At 44.9% G+C, this 16,059-nt stretch overlaps 1 protein-coding gene across 2 annotated transcripts in view; it reads left to right on the top strand.

Moving 5' to 3' along the window:
* LOC126094711 (myrosinase 1-like) overlaps nucleotides 1-13,077 on the top strand; it is a 178,201-nt gene extending 165,124 nt beyond the window's left edge. The window contains exons 9-11 of one of the 2 annotated variants that reach the window (XM_049909244.1): nucleotides 5,308-5,445; nucleotides 7,021-7,127; nucleotides 12,892-13,077. In XM_049909244.1, the coding sequence (XP_049765201.1) occupies nucleotides 5,308-5,445; nucleotides 7,021-7,127; nucleotides 12,892-13,042 (396 nt within the window). In that variant the 3' untranslated portion in view covers nucleotides 13,043-13,077. The remainder of the gene's footprint in view (nucleotides 1-5,307; nucleotides 5,446-7,020; nucleotides 7,128-12,891) is intronic. The other variant, XM_049909247.1, reaches the window with a different exon arrangement.
* Nucleotides 13,078-16,059: the final 2,982 nt, after the last annotated feature.

Genomic DNA, 16,059 nt, shown 5'->3' with positions numbered 1-16,059 from the left:
TGATAACTTCTGGACGTAGCGGCCAGGAGCCTTCCAAGCTCTATGACGCCGGTGTCGTCACCTCCACCATTCCAGGCTACAATACCAACTACTGGATCTCGGTGAGTACCGTAGCCCAGGGTTTCTCGCAACCCACCAAGCAGGTGTTTCTATTATCAAGTTAATGGTCGAAGACAAGCATAAACTTTTTGTACAGTAATCTATCTAGTATGAAATTCAAGCCGAACCTTTTTTCTTTAAACGTGTCGCTACTTCATCTTGCTCCTACTCGTCATACGTACATACTCTCATAGACATATTTGCAAGGAAATCCCCAAACTGTACTTCTCAAACATCTGCACTTGGCATGTCTGCCCATGCAATAATTTTCATCGCGTACTAGCTAAAATGTTCCAGGAAGAAACAGCCGTTGACTACGAACCAAGGCTTCAAAGGCATTAACTTACCTGAAATTGTAGCTGAGGCGCATAAATAGCTTAAAGGAAGCTTTCTGTTCCTTTCTCGCACATAAACCAAAAAATTCATGCGTTTGCTAACAGACTTACTCAACTTTATGACAAGTGTGCCGTCTTGAAGATGAGAAAAGTAAGAAGGAAACCTGCACGTTTTCTAACCTAAGAACTAAAACAGCTCATGAATCTCAGAGACGCTACATACCTGGCACATAAAAAGCGCCCCATACCTGAAAATCATATTACGTACAAGCAGAAGTCGAGCAGTGTCAATGAAGCTGCGAGAAATGTAAAACTCAGGCGTACCCACGCATTAACCTAGAACGGATATAGACCAGCAATCCTATGGAAAAACCTGTTTTGTCTTGGTGTACGCAAAGTAAAAGCTGCGCAGATCCCACCGTCCCAGTCGACGAACTAATAAACTGATACTTCACTTTATCTTCAAAGCCAGCTGAACCACAAAGGAAACAGAGACTCACTGATTACATCAACCATAACCGCGAAAAATTCTGTCTAAAGCATGTTGCGAGCTACACCATCAAAAAGCCATAGTGCGTATCAGATCAGCATCTACTTTAAACGATGGCATCACAGTGCAAATGGTAGAGCCTATTATTGTCCTATTACTGGCTACTACAATAGCTGTCTTCAATTACTCGTTAACCACGAGTGTTTCCCCTGAAGTCTGGAAACAGGGACTAGTTAAGCCTTTACCTAAAAAGGATGCCGCCACAGCAGCCTATTTGCAACCTTCCTGCACTGTCCAAGACCTCAGAATACACAGGGTGATCCAGCGGCATGTGGGTGTTATGCAACCCACAGCGCCTTCAGAATCCAGCGGCGAGAATATCATATTCTCTCGCTCGCTGCGAGCACACCATTAGTTCTACAGAAAAATGAATAGGACATTTTTGTTGGAAATTTAACACAGTTAAATTCTGTCGTAGTATATGTTCTTGCTGGAAGCCGCGTTTTTGAAGTTATACGAGTAAAACGAATTGAAGGTCACTTTTGTTCGTTTTTATTGAATAATTCGTCTAGCTAAAACGTATCCCAGCACAAAATTTGACTTCATCGATTTCCTGCAGAGAAGACCTGTTCATTTCTTCTGCAGGGCATGTTTGTACATAGTGAGAGGGAGAATGTGAAAATATCGCGCGTGGTATTTGAAGAAGCTGCTGGTTGCATAAAGCATTAAGAAGGTGCAGCTGAATACCCATAATAGCTCAAGACTAGGTAACAGACTGCCTAACTACAAACAGCCTACTAGAGTAATAAATATCAGGCTTCCACAAACATCGCAGCACAACGTTTGCCTTGAGAAAGGTAATCAAATGACCTTAAGTTTGCGATGGATGCACAAGAGAAAACTATGACGTGCTTCTTACACTTCGGCAAAGCCGACTATGACGTTTTGTTTGCCAAACTTAGCAGACGAAATATGTCGCCAAGGGCAGTTCGTACCTGACATCTCACCAGCCGTCCTCATGTCCAGCTCCATAAAGTCTTAATGGAGATAGGTAGCGTGAGGCTTCCCCCAGCGTTCGGTACTAAGTCCTATACTCTATTCATTGTATGAAAAAATGTGTCATCGGCTTTGTCCTACTGCAAATACCACATGTGCGTTGATGATCTCCAGTTGTATCTCAGTGCTAAAACAATAAATCTGAGGACATCTGGCGAGAATCTCGGCACCGACCTATGTGCGCTATCGAAATGAGCACAGGATATAGGGCTAAATATCAGCCTATGCAAAATCCAAGCGGTACTGGTTGGTAATTCGTCTCCTGAAACACCGAGAGTCCCTATCATCTTTAACCCTAAATGGTTCAAATATCATCTTATTTCCTTCAGCGAGGAGTCTAAAAGCAATAATAGACGAAAATTTAAATTGGATAAATAAAATCCTTTCTGTCCCCCTCCGTCGTTCAGCCACCTTCTCGAAGTCCTCCTCAGTAGCAGGAACCCGACTCTGCAAAAACTTCCGCCATTATTTTAGTGAAATAAATAAAGTCTCCAGCTTCAGAAGACAGCGAATGACATATCTACGAAAGCAACAATAAGGATTATCGTTGTCCCTGTGCGTACTCATTACCATTGTACATCGCTCTTTACATCCTGATATTCCTCATTTCCCAGTATTCCTGCCCGATGCAGTCTCTTTGAATTACCTCTTCCCAGAACTTGCTATATAAAAAAAAACATCAATTTTGTACACCTATATATTCTTCTTATATATTAACACTACCGTTTATTTAATTATTGTCATTATTACTACACTCCTGGAAATTGAAATAAGAACACCGTGAATTCATTGTCCCAGGAAGGGGAAACTTTATTGACACATTCCTGGGGTCAGATACATCACATGATCACACTGACAGAACCACAGGCACATAGACACAGGCAACAGAGCACGCACAATGTCGGCACTAGTACAGTGTATATCCACCTTTCGCAGCAATGCAGGCTGCTATTCTCCCATGGAGACGATCGTAGAGATGCTGGATGTAGTCCTGTGGAACGGCTTGCCATGCCATTTCCACCTGGCGCCTCAGTTGGACCAGCGTTCGTGCTGGACGTGCAGACCGCGTGAGACGACGCTTCATCCAGTCCCAAACATGCTCAATGGGGGACAGATCCGGAGATCTTGCTGGCCAGGGTAGTTGACTTACACCTTCTAGAGCACGTTGGGTGGCACGGGATACATGCGGACGTGCATTGTCCTGTTGGAACAGCAAGTTCCCTTGCCGGTCTAGGAATGGTAGAACGATGGGTTCGATGACGGTTTGGATGTACCGTGCACTATTCAGTGTCCCCTCGACGATCACCAGTGGTGTACGGCCAGTGTAGGAGATCGCTCCCCACACCATGATGCCGGGTGTTGGCCCTGTGTGCCTCGGTCGTATGCAGTCCTGATTGTGGCGCTCACCTGCACGGCGCCAAACACGCATACGACCATCATTGGTACCAAGGCAGAAGCGACTCTCATCGCTGAAGACGACACGTCTCCATTCGTCCCTCCATTCACGCCTGTCGCGACACCACTGGAGGCGGGCTGCACGATGTTGGGGCGTGAGCGGAAGACGGCCTAACGGTGTGCGGAACCGTAGCCCAGCTTCATGGAGACGGTTGCGAATGGTCCTCGCCGATACCCCAGGAGCAACAGTGTCCCTAATTTGCTGGGAAGTGGCGGTGCGGTCCCCTACGGCACTGCGTAGGATCCTACGGTCTTGGCGTGCATCCGTGCGTCGCTGCGGTCCGGTCCCAGGTCGACGGGCACGTGCACCTTCTGCCGACCACTGGCGACAACATCGATGTACTGTGGAGACCTCACGCCCCACGTGTTGAGCAATTCGGCGGTACGTCCAACCGGCCTCCCGCATGCCCACTATACGCCCTCGCTCAAAGTCCGTCAACTGCACATACGGTTCACGTCCACGCTGTCGCGGCATGCTACCAGTGTTAAAGACTGCGATGGAGCTCCGTATGCCACGGCAAACTGGCTGATACTGACGGCGGCGGTGCACAAATGCTGCGCAGCTAGCGCCATTCGACGGCCAACACCGCGGTTCTTGGTGTGTCCGCTGTGCCGTGCGTGTGATCATTGCTTGTACAGCCCTCTCGCAGTGTCCGGAGCAAGTATGGTGGGTCTGACACACCGGTGTCAATGTGTTCTTTTTTCCATTTCCAGGAGTGTAGGTCTACAACTTTGCTTCCGCCGTTTTTTCTCGAAGTTCGGTGCTTTATTGTGAAAAACTTACAAAAATATTATGATTCATAGTATTGCCCATCGCTGTCCACTACATTCTTCCATCTTTCGGATAGTACACGAATTCCTTGGTGAAAGAACTGGGCGTCTCTTGTGTGGATCCATGAATCGATTCAATTTTGCACTTGTTCATATGATCGGAAGTGCTGATCAGCCAGACTGTATGCCACTGATAGATAAAGGTGGCAGTCAGAGAGAGCGACGTATGGAGAATACGGCCGGACGTTTCCATGTATATTTTGACGGGTTTTGCGACGTGGGGTCGAGCACTGACCTGCTGCAAAATCACCTTTACGCGTCTATCGCTGTATTGTGGCCGTTTGTGTTTCAGTACTGGGCTCGAACGCATCAATTGCTTTCGATAATGATGTCCTATGACTCTCTTCGTCTGAGTAGCTACGAAAACGTTCTGTCCTCTACCGCCATGCCGGTCTTCGACATCAAAATCACCGTTCTTAAGGCGTTGAAAACATTCTCTGCACGTTCTTCCACTAAAAGTTCCCTCACCATTGGTCTTACCCAGCACTTTAAGAGGCACAGCTGCAGATTTCTTCATGTTAAAGCAGAAAATTAAAACTTCCCGCAAATGGCGATAAATGGGTACGTACTTAATCGGGATTAACCTTATGATGCAATCACAAATCGACTAATATTTTTAGGGCATTATGTTTACAGATGCCTAAGCTTGTTGTATTACACCTATGTCCAACCACCTGAACCCCACTTTCCGCTACTGCCGTCTATTGCAAAACGGCGGAAGCAGAGTTATCGACCTATTATTATTATTAATGATAGTACAAGTACTGGCAGTATAACTTTATTAGTTCGTAATCAGTACGATTTACTCAAACTTCAGTCACTCAAATCATTTTAATACTCTTTGTCATTTTAAAAATGTTATTTATTAGGTAACTGTGCTTTAATAGATACTGTACACGTGAAACCCTGGCCTGATGTAGGAGAGGGCCCTATGGCCATAATTGGATCAGGTTAAACAAGTAAATAAATGTTCTCTCAGGAGTAATACGTTTGTCACCTGTATGTAGGCTCTGTACGTGAGTGGTGCCTCGATTGTTTCAGGACGTTCCATGGGGACTCCGTAAGCTCCTCAACTGGGTGCACGACTCCTACCCCGGCTACCCCATCTTCGTCACGGAGAACGGCTGGGTGGACCCTCCTGGCGTACTCAACGACACGGGCCGCGTCCACTACCTCAGGGTGAGTCAACATTCTCGTCCTGTTTTCGACGTCAGTTTCAGACCAGGCAGCTCAGACAAATAAAAAATTTAAAGAAGTGAGAAATTCAGTGTCAACCAAACTTCCTAGACAGATTCGCTACCACGGAGAATGATGTCCCGACCACTGATATTTATTCATCGTGTGGGGCAGTTGGATGCTTATATGGAGAAGTACTAAAAGAAGTAATAATGCTATGAAATTAAGTCTGACGCAGATGAAAGGCCCACAAAATTCCTGGGAACAGTAATGTCCAATACTCAAATAAAAGAAAGGACTAGGAAATCTGGTACCCATAGCACAAGTAACATTATGTGAAATATGGCAAAGGAATCTTAAGCGAAAGAATGGAGAAGAAGACTGCGAGGCAGAATCTAGTGTCTGAATCGTGTAACTTGTCTTCAGAAGAAACAGAGGGACATGAGATGCGATTAGGAACGTCATGCCGCTTAAGAGAGACAACGGCGTTGGGCAAAAACTTGGGAACACTGGGACAGTCGCATGTTTGCACATAGATGCCGATGCTGGCCAAGCTTGCAGTTTGCACTGTTGTGTTTAACCACGAAGAGCACCTCACTGACTTTATAACTCCACCTCGCTCAGCTATTCCCTGCTTATGCAGCTCCCTTCACGTTGTTTTGGTGCTGACAGGGTTCGCGAGTGCGACATTCATTTCTGCGGTGACTTTTACGGTTATAGTTCTCTTATTTTTCCCCGCATTCCTCTTCAATGATCGCCTGTCATTATCACTCAGCATACATTTTAGTCCACGTTGTGACTCTGCTTTTTCCATGTATGTGGTGTAACTCTCCAATACGGTTCCTCTTGAAACACCAAACACTTTGTCTCCCTTGTTTACGAAGCGACTACCAGATGGGCACCAACAATCTGCCCACATTCGAATTCACTTAGCTCCGATATACTGCACTGAAAACTACAATGATGTAAATGCCCACACAAGGAAAACTGGTGCCGAAGCCATAAAACCTGTACTGTGGAGCAAAAGCAAGAAAGTCATTTGGTCGGTTGAGTGTTGTTTCATACTGTTCCCAAGTTCAAGGCCGAGTTTATGTCCCAAGAGTGAAACATGTCGGGGCGGTGATGATTTGGCAGCAATGGACTCCATGGTTACTCTCCAAGGTAGTTTACAGCCAAGGAATATGTGACCATTTTCTCTGATCAGGTTCAGTCCCCGGTAAAATGTTTGTTTCCCAATTGTGGTGTGATGTTCCGAGATAACAGGGTACCTGTTGATACGCTTCGCGTCGTCCATGACTGGTTTCCTAAGCATATCCCCTGGCGAATTCCCTGGACACCACAGTCACCAGAAATTAGTCTCACCGCTTAACTACGCAGTGGTGAATGCTCCTGGGGACCGTTAAAGGGAAAACTTTCACCACGTTGTAATTTCTGCTAATATCCAAACGCAAGACCAGTGTTACGCCAACCACACGGATTTCCGCACCACACGACAGTTTAAGCAAAATGAATATTTAATTGTAGAATAGGAAGTGATATATTTTAATGATACTATAATGACACTGTTATTTGTTGCAGGGCTACGTGTCAGCTATCTTGCGCGCCATCAACGAAGATGGTGTACCAATGATTGGCTACACGCACTGGAGTCTGATCGACAACCTGGAGTGGATGAATGGATACTCGTGAGTATCGCCGGCAATACTGAAACCACATAGCGGATATGTGCAACACTTCGGGTATTTCGATCACTGTCTGACCCTGACATCTATCTTGTCTATTTTTCCTGGAATTATCTCTTTCATTCCCCCTAGCCAGATGTTATAGATACACTAATACCAGTGGACTGTCTGACCATCAGTCCACCGTTGCTATCCCTGTGCTACCTGTTTCCACATACAGCTTGCAGGAGCATCTCTGCGCTGATATGTATCATCTTTATTCTCAAATTTCTGTCGGGTTGATGAGTTAACAGAGCTCTTCCTATCCATTGCTGTATTGTGTCCATTTCTTAGGCTCTTATTACCTGCAGAACCCTCAGAGGAAATTTCAGCTATACTTTCCATGCTGATGTTCTAATATACTACTAAAATTTTTCTCAGAACTCAGTGAGTGTTCTGTGTTGCCCTCTCTACATACACCATCACCCATTTAACAGCCACAGCTAGACAAAGGTCATTTTTCTGTACCTTATCGTAGGCAACCATGATGCTGCCTCATAAAGAGCTGATCCAGAAAGCATGTAACGTTTGCACGTATCTCACGTACATCTGACTGCACCATAGTCACACATGCGCCGTTACATCCTTAAACTGGAGAAAGAGGTAACTTAGCTATTTTATTTCATTACGTTAACGTCTGCACTCATTATTTGTCGGTGATTATGCTTAAAAAAATGGTCCGGGCTGCCGACTGTGAACTTAGAGACGTTACCAAGTTTTTGAGTGCGAGAAATGTTCGATCTTGTGAAATTTATCGTCAGTTAAGTGAAACTTTCGAGGGCAAGGCGAGAAGTGAAGCTGTGGCGCGGAAGTGGCTTAGGATGGTTGACGAAGGAAGGGAGATGTCCACGCGGAGGAACGCAGAGGATGCCCGCCGTTGATCACCGCATGAGTGGTGCGCTGCATCGACAAACAAGTTCGTTCCAGTAGGCGGCTAACGAATTCCGTTTTGTCAATGCATTTTCAAAACATTTCGCTGTCTTTAGTAAACGTGACTGTGGCTCAACATTTGCACCACCAAACGGTGTGCACTTTGGGTATGAAAAACTACTGACGTTCTAAAACAGAAACGCATTGAAGCAGCCGTGGAGTTTTTGCAGTGTTATACTCCAGTATCTAAGAAAAGTAAGAGATCGGACCCGCAAAATTATAGACCAATGTCCCTAACTTCTGTTTGCTGCAGAATCCTTGAACATACTCTCAAAAAATGTTCAAATGTGTGTGAAATCTTATGGGACTTAACTGCTAAGGTCATCATTCCCTAAGCTTACACACTGTTGTTGTTGTTGTTGTCTTCAGTCCTGTGACTGGTTTGTTGCAGCTCTCCATGCTACTCTATCCTGTGCAAGCTTCTTCATCTCCCAGTACTTACTGCAACCTACATCCTTCTGAATCTGCTTAGTGTATTCATCTCTTGGTCTCACTCTACGATTTTTACCCTCCACGCTGCCCTCCAATGCTAAATTTGTGATCCCTTGATGCCTCAGAACATGACCTACCAACCAGTCCCTTCTTCTAGTCAAGTTGTGCCACAAACTCCTCTGCTCCCCAATTCTATTCAATACCTTCTCATTAGTTATGCGATCTACCCATCTAATCTTCAGCATTCTTCTGTAGCACCACATTTCGAAAGCTTCTATTCTCTTCTTGTCCAAACTATTTATCGTCCATGTTCACTTCCATACATGGCTACACTCCATACAAATACTTTCACAAACGACTTACTGACACTTAAATCAATACTCGATGTTAACAAATTTCTCTTGTTCAGAAACGCTTTCCTTGCCATTGCGAGTCTACATTTTATATCCTCTCTACTTCGACCATCATCAGTTACAGTATTTTGCTCCCCAAATAGCAAAACTCCTTTACTACTTTAAGTGTCTCATTTCCTAATCTAATTCTTTCAGCATCACCCGACTTACACACTACTTAACCTAAATTATCCTAAGGACAGACACACAGACCCATGCCTGAGGGAGGACTCTAACCTCCGCCGGGACCAGCCGCACAGTTCATGACTGCAGCGCCTTAGACCGCTCGGCTAATCGCGGGCGGCGAACATACTCTCAGTTCGAATATAATAAACTTACTAGAGAGTGAGAAGCTTATGTGCACGAATCAGCACGGTCTTAGAACGCATCGCTCATGTGAAACTAAGCGTGCGCTTTTCTCACATGATATACTGTGAACTATTGATGAAGGGCAACAGGCAGATTACATATTTCTAGATTTCCGAAAAACATTTGACACGGTACTCCATTGCAGGCTGTTAACGAAAGTAGGAGCATATGGAATAACTGCACAGATATGCGAGTGTCTCGAAGACTTCTTAAATAATGTCGTCCTCGACGGTGAGTGTTGATCAGAGACAAGGGTTTCGTCCGGAATGCCCCAGGGAAATGTCACAGAACTTCTGTTGTTCTCTCTGTACATGATTTAACTGCTGGAGTGAGCAGCAATCTGCGGTGGTTTGCTGATGATGCCTTGGTGTACGGCAGGGGCGGGCAAACGTTGCACGCGGCTCATGAGCGCACAGCGCTGCACGTGTGCTGCTCGCGTGCAGGCGTCGACCGGGGCTGTGGCGACAGCCGGCAGGTTGCGGCAGTGTAGTGCCAGGCTAAGCCGCGGACGTTCATGCGTTGCGACCACTACGTAGTGAACGTTGTATTTCAAGAAACGGAGAAGTGGAGATTTGCTATCTTTTAAAAAGTAATGGGAGAATAATTTTTTCTTCGAGTAAAAACGTGAAAATTCGAAATGTTTAATATGTGGCAGTATTCTCGCTGGTCAACGGAAGTTTAGTATTGAAGGCCATTATAATAAATTTCACAAGGGCGAGTACAATTTATTGTCGGATTCTGAGCGGATGGGGAATTGACTGAGCTTAAGAAGAGCGATCTGACGATACCAGATGAATCTGTCGTAGTTGGCCGGCCCGAGTGGCCGAGCGGTTCTATGATGATGAAGATGATGATGTTTGGTTTGTGGGGCGCTCAACTGCGTGGTTATCAGCGCCCGTACAATTACCCAATCTTTGCTCAGTCCAATTTCGCCACTTTCCTGGATGATGATGAAATGATGAGGACAACACGAACACCCAGTCATCTCGAGGCAGGTGAAAATCCCTGACCCCGCCGGGAATCGAACCCGGGACCCCGTGCTGAGCGGTTCTAGGCACTAGAGTCTGGAACCGCGCGACCGCTATGGTCGCAGATTCGAATCCTACCTCCGGCATGGATGTGTGTGATGTCCTTAGGTTAGTTAGGTTTAAGTAGTTCTAGGGGACTGATGACGACAGCAGTTAAGTCCCATAGTGCTCAGAGCCATTTGAATTTGTCGTAGTTGCTGTTGTCACGAGAGATCTGCGTCTTTCTCTCGTCATGTCTCTCATCTAACTGATCTAACATTTTATGGAGCACTATTTTCAAGTTTTCAGGACGACAACAATAATAGCCCAGCGGTATGTGCAAGTTATAAGACTGCGCTTAATATAGCGAGAGCTGGAAAACCATTTGCTGAATTAATAAGTCTCAGTTAAGAGCAAACATCAGTGATGAAAATTTACGTAACTGTTTGTATTTGTCTGTATGTAGAAATTTTGTTCCAGATATTAAACGTATTGTAAACTCCACGTGTGATAATTAAATAAAACGTATCGTAGGTAATAGGTACTCTTTCAAACCATTATTTCTTTCAAGCACTCCTACTAACCTTATTCATTCACTCAATAAAGCAAGCTAGGAAACAAAACGCATTACAGAGGAAGGAGCGGACAGAAGGTATGATGGGGATGCGAGATAAGCGGGTGGCCAGCTTGCCCCTGTGTGCACGCGGAACACCTGTTAACTGCACGCGTGCAAGTGCACCGCACATGTGCAGGATGCCTGGCCGCCCCTGGTGTACGGTATGGTGTCGAAATTGAGTGGCTGTAGGGAGATACAAGACGGCATAGACAAAATCTCCAGTTGGTGCGATGAATGGCAGCTACGCCCAAATGTGGAAAAATGTAAGTTAATGCGGATGAGTAGGAAGATCAAACCTGTAATGTTTGGGTACAGTATTGCTGGTGTCCTGCTTGACACAGTCAAGTCGTTTAAATATCTGGGCGTAACGTTGCGAAGCGATATGAGATGGAAAGAGTATGTGAGACCTGTGGTGGGGAGGGTGAATGGTCGACTTCGGTTTATTGGGAGAATTTTGCGAAAGAGTGGTTCACCTTTAAAGGAGACCGCATATAGTACGCTGGTGCGACCAGTTCTAGAGTCCTTCTGTAGTGTTTGGGATCCGCACCAGGTCTGACTGAAGCAAGACATCAAAGAAGTACAGAGGCGGGCTGCTAGATTTGTTACCGGCAGGTTCGAGTAAGACGTAAGTGTTACAGAGGTGCTTTGGGAACTCAAATGGTAATCCCTGGAAGGTAGGCGTCGTTCTTTCCGAGAAACACTACTGAGAGAATGTAGAGAATCGGCGTTTGAAGTCGACTGCCGAACGATTCTACTGTCGCCAACATACATTGTGTAAAAGGACCAGAAAGATAAGATACGGCAAATTAAGGCTCATGCGGGGGGCATAAAGACGGTCGTTTTTCCGTCGCTCTATTTGGGAGTGGAACAGGAAAAGAAATGACAAGAAGCGATAGAGGGTGCGCTCCGCCACGCACCGTATGGTTGCTTGCGGACTATCTGTGTAGATGTAGATGTAGAAATGAGTTTCTGATAAGGACTGTCATAGCTGTTGAAACAGGGATCTCTTACAAGGCACGTGGAAAGAAAAGGACAAACACTGCAATGGAGGCATACTGGCTGCCTAACATCCAAGAAAGCAAGGCCACGTCTGTCTTCAAGAAAAATCATGTGCACTGTGTTTCGAGCCTTTCGATGGATTTAATTAGTGGACTGGATGGAACGAGATACAACAATAAACGCTACAGCTAACCGTGAGCCACTGAAAAAGTTGCGGCACGTGACATGGACTACTGACTTTTGGTATTGTGTTCGTGCGTGACAACGTACGACCGCTCACCTCACGCGTAACGATGACGCTTCCTGATTTATTTGCTGGGAATAATTATACCATCATTTCCACAGTCCCCACCTACTGTAGCTCCATATGAATTCACCTTGTTTTCACATCTCAAGAAGTTTTTTGTTGGGCAGCGCTTTGTAAGTGATAATAGGATCAAAGTAAATGTCCAAATTTTGTACGAATGCGTACTCTCACGGCGATTTTCATTAACAAAATATTTTTGGGTTTGAAGCCGCGTCAATTGGCTCCACCGAGTGGCTGAAGAATCTGAACTGGAAAATGCTTCTAAGCACATGCTAGCTACCCTGCAAACGCCAACAACTTTCAAAAAATATTATCAAGTGAGGAATCTAGCAATACACTACAAATCCCTATGTATAACTCGTGCAGGGACATCGAAGACATGGTCAGGATAATTGCAGGAGTTTAGGTGCAGATAGATGCAGATGTAGTAGGTTCAGAATTCTTTACAGAACCTCTGTGGTCCATCTATCACACTTTCAGTCCTCTACTTCTCCCATCCATCTTCATTTAATTTTCATTCCAGCAATAATTATGTCTTTTCTTGTAATTTGTAATCCCCAAAATGCGTAAAGCGCAGCTTTTGGATGGTCACTTTTTTAAACTCCGCGATTCTTTCCGTACGCTGTTTGTAGGGGTAAGCAATAAGCACTGCATAACGCTCAGCACTTTTCCACAGACTGAAGTTCGGACTTCACTCCGTGGACTACGACGATCCAGAGAGACCCAGGACGCAGAAGGCTTCGGCCAAAGTCATCGCAGACATCTACAAGAACATGGCCGTGCCGTGGGAGGATTTCGAGAACGCCGACACCACGCCACCATCTTAGTTTGAACATATATATATGTAAACAGTGGAGCACAAGTACCTAATAAATTTCGCATTCTGAAAGACACCATGCTGTGTAGTTTGTTGCACCACAACCTGTCCGCACTCAGTCACAACCCCAGGTACTGAACAGTAACACTACTTTCTGTACGAGATTATTTATAATTACTTTGGAACATACAACACTCCCACTTGCAGTAAAATGATAAAATGCCTTGAAGCAGTTGATTATTCTGCCACGCTTCTCTGAAACATGGATTGTATACATAATTTTCCTGATCCACGTGCAAGCGCAGCGTCAGAGTTATTGACGTATATGAAAAAAAAACGTAAATTAGTTATAGACTACGGGTGAACTCACTTTATTCAACATGTTGTGAGGAAACGGGCGAGTTGTGACGCCCTGAAAATATTGCAAGTTCTGAGCTGGTGTGGCTGCGCTGGGGGCTCTAGGCAGGCCGCGGCTGGTCAACAGGCGCGTGGTGCCGACCATGGGCAGGAGCAGGATGCGTGGGTGGCCCCAGCGAGTGTTCCAGGCCGACCGCGTGGCCGCCAAAGATGGCGGACCTCGTGAAAAAAATAATGGCAGACATTTCGCAGTTCACGTAGAAATTAATAATAGCCAGAAGAATCATGACACCTTAAAAAGAAACACGTAGAGTACCATTATTTGCATGACGATTCTGATGGTGTAATCAGATTTTCAATATCTTCATTAGTTTAAAGTTTAGTATCTGACTGCAAATTATACAAGTAACACCCAGCAACGAATTTCCAAAATCTAAATGGTTCGTCCGATTTTGTCGATCGACGTGTCTTCAGAAAGCTATTAGTGTAAACCTAAATTGGTATGAATTACAGGTATGTAACTTGAATAGTACATGAGTTACTGGAGGTCAAGGTGGCCAATTACTATTGATCGCATCAGGCCATAAGTATTCCACGGTTACACGAAAAAACGGTAGCAGCATGCTTCTAAATATATTTATTCGTCTATGTCTTTGTTTATATCCGATATATACTATTCATGAAGAAATTGGTTAAATATTTACTGTGTTTTAGAAAACACGGAGACATTAGACTACTGGCCTACCTTTCGTTTCTATTCCTTTGCTATATGTTTATTTGATTTGTTTATGTATTTAATAACGTGCGTTAGAGCTTGTTTATGATCCAGCCATAGGAATATTTGTTTAATTTCAAGTTATTTAAATGTAAATCCAGTATTTCGTAAGTGTTTTCAAGATGTTTGTGAGTGTGCGTTGGCTTGAAGAAATGGCACAAGCTCTCTAGCCAATCACAGCACTCGTTAATGGGGAGGCTGGATGGAAGTGCGACGGTCGGTCGCAGGAACTACTTGGAGAGTGGAGCAGTTTGCGCGTGGTCACAGGGAATAAAGATACTTCCTAGTGCCGACGTGTGCACTTGTGAGATTTGCGTGGCTTTTGTAGTGAAGACGTAGTATACGTAGTATACTAATTATGTGTAGTAGGAATCTATTGTTTCTCGGTTATTCAACTTATATATTATTTTATTGCTGGACCAGCGACATCAATAAGTGATGATGATGATGATGGTATTTGGTTTGTGGGGCGCTCAACTGCGTGGTTATCAGCGCCCGTACAATTACCCAGTCTTTGCTCAGTCCAATTTCGCCACTTTCCTGGATGATGATGAAATGATGAGGACAACACAAACACCCAGTCATCTCGAGGCAGGTGAAAATCCCTGACCCCGCCGGGAATCGAACCCGGGACCCCGTGCTCGGGAAGCGAGAACGCTACCGCGAGACCACGAGCGGCGGACACCAATAAGTGTTTTGCAGTAATAAAGAGCATTCTTAAAGGTACTGCTGCTATCGTACTCGTCATTTAAAGTCGATAAAAATAGTACCTGCAACTTTTATTTAATTGCAATCTGTCATTTATAAATTTCTGTCACATTCAAAATTCTCAACTGCCGAGTGATAGGGACCTTCGACCATTCGATTCATGTGTATATTCATACTGTATATCGAAGACTCAGCAGTATTTGGTGTGTAATGCGACAGCTGTGTATCCCAGCACCTAGACAACGAAACCAGTCAAAACTTTCAATATTTCAACTCTGAGTCAATGGGTACGTAGTTGAGGGCCACACCACCACATTATTTTTTTTGAAAGCCCACAATGTAGATATTAAATATATTCGGATTTAGGTTATTACATGTTTGATATGCCTGCCATCAGTGGCGACGATGCAGCGCAGCCCAATAGCGAAAGTGTCGGAACATCGATGCCGTCGATGACCTCCAGAATGGCTGTTTTCATCTCAGAAATGGTTTTGGGGTTATTGCTGTATCCCTTGTCTTTAATATAGCACCACAAAAAGGAGTCGCATGTGTTCAAATCAGGAGAATATGACTACCAATCGAGGCTCATGCCAGTGGCCCCTGCGTACCCCAGAGCCAGAATGCCATCTCAAAGTGCTCCTCCAGGACACCAAACACTCTGCTACTTCGACTGGGTCGAAGTCTATCTTGCATTGATCACATCTTGTCGAAATCAGGGTCACTTTGGATAACGGGGATGAAAACATCTTCCAAAATCTTCACATAACGTTAGCTAGTCACTGTTCAGTCAAGGAATATTGCACCGGTTATTCCCTGACTGAACACTGAACACCACACAGCCCGCGATTGACGCTGAAGTGACTTCTCGATCGCGAAATGCGGATTCTCAGTCCCCCCAATGCTCCAATTCTGCTTGTTGACGAACCCATCCAAATAAAAGTGAGTTTCGTCGTCAAACCAAACTATGCAGGCGCATACTAATTCCCATCACGTCGAGCTGCTAACCGTGCAGTTTAACGTCCTAAGGCAATCCGTTCAGAAGTTATGACGATTTTATTTCATGTAGTTCAATAATTGTTACCATGAATATCTGTCGTACAGAATCTTGACGACTGCTTTTTTTCTGAACATTACAGATTTACCATCTGGTTCCAGGTCCGTAACCAAGTTTTCACGACATTTTCACT

The sequence above is a fragment of the Schistocerca cancellata genome, chromosome 8, assembly GCF_023864275.1.
Source record: "Schistocerca cancellata isolate TAMUIC-IGC-003103 chromosome 8, iqSchCanc2.1, whole genome shotgun sequence".
NCBI classification, from domain to species: Eukaryota; Metazoa; Arthropoda; class Insecta; order Orthoptera; family Acrididae; genus Schistocerca; species Schistocerca cancellata.
Note: the sequence above shows the minus strand (reverse complement) of the source record. Positions and strands in the feature narration are given on the sequence as shown.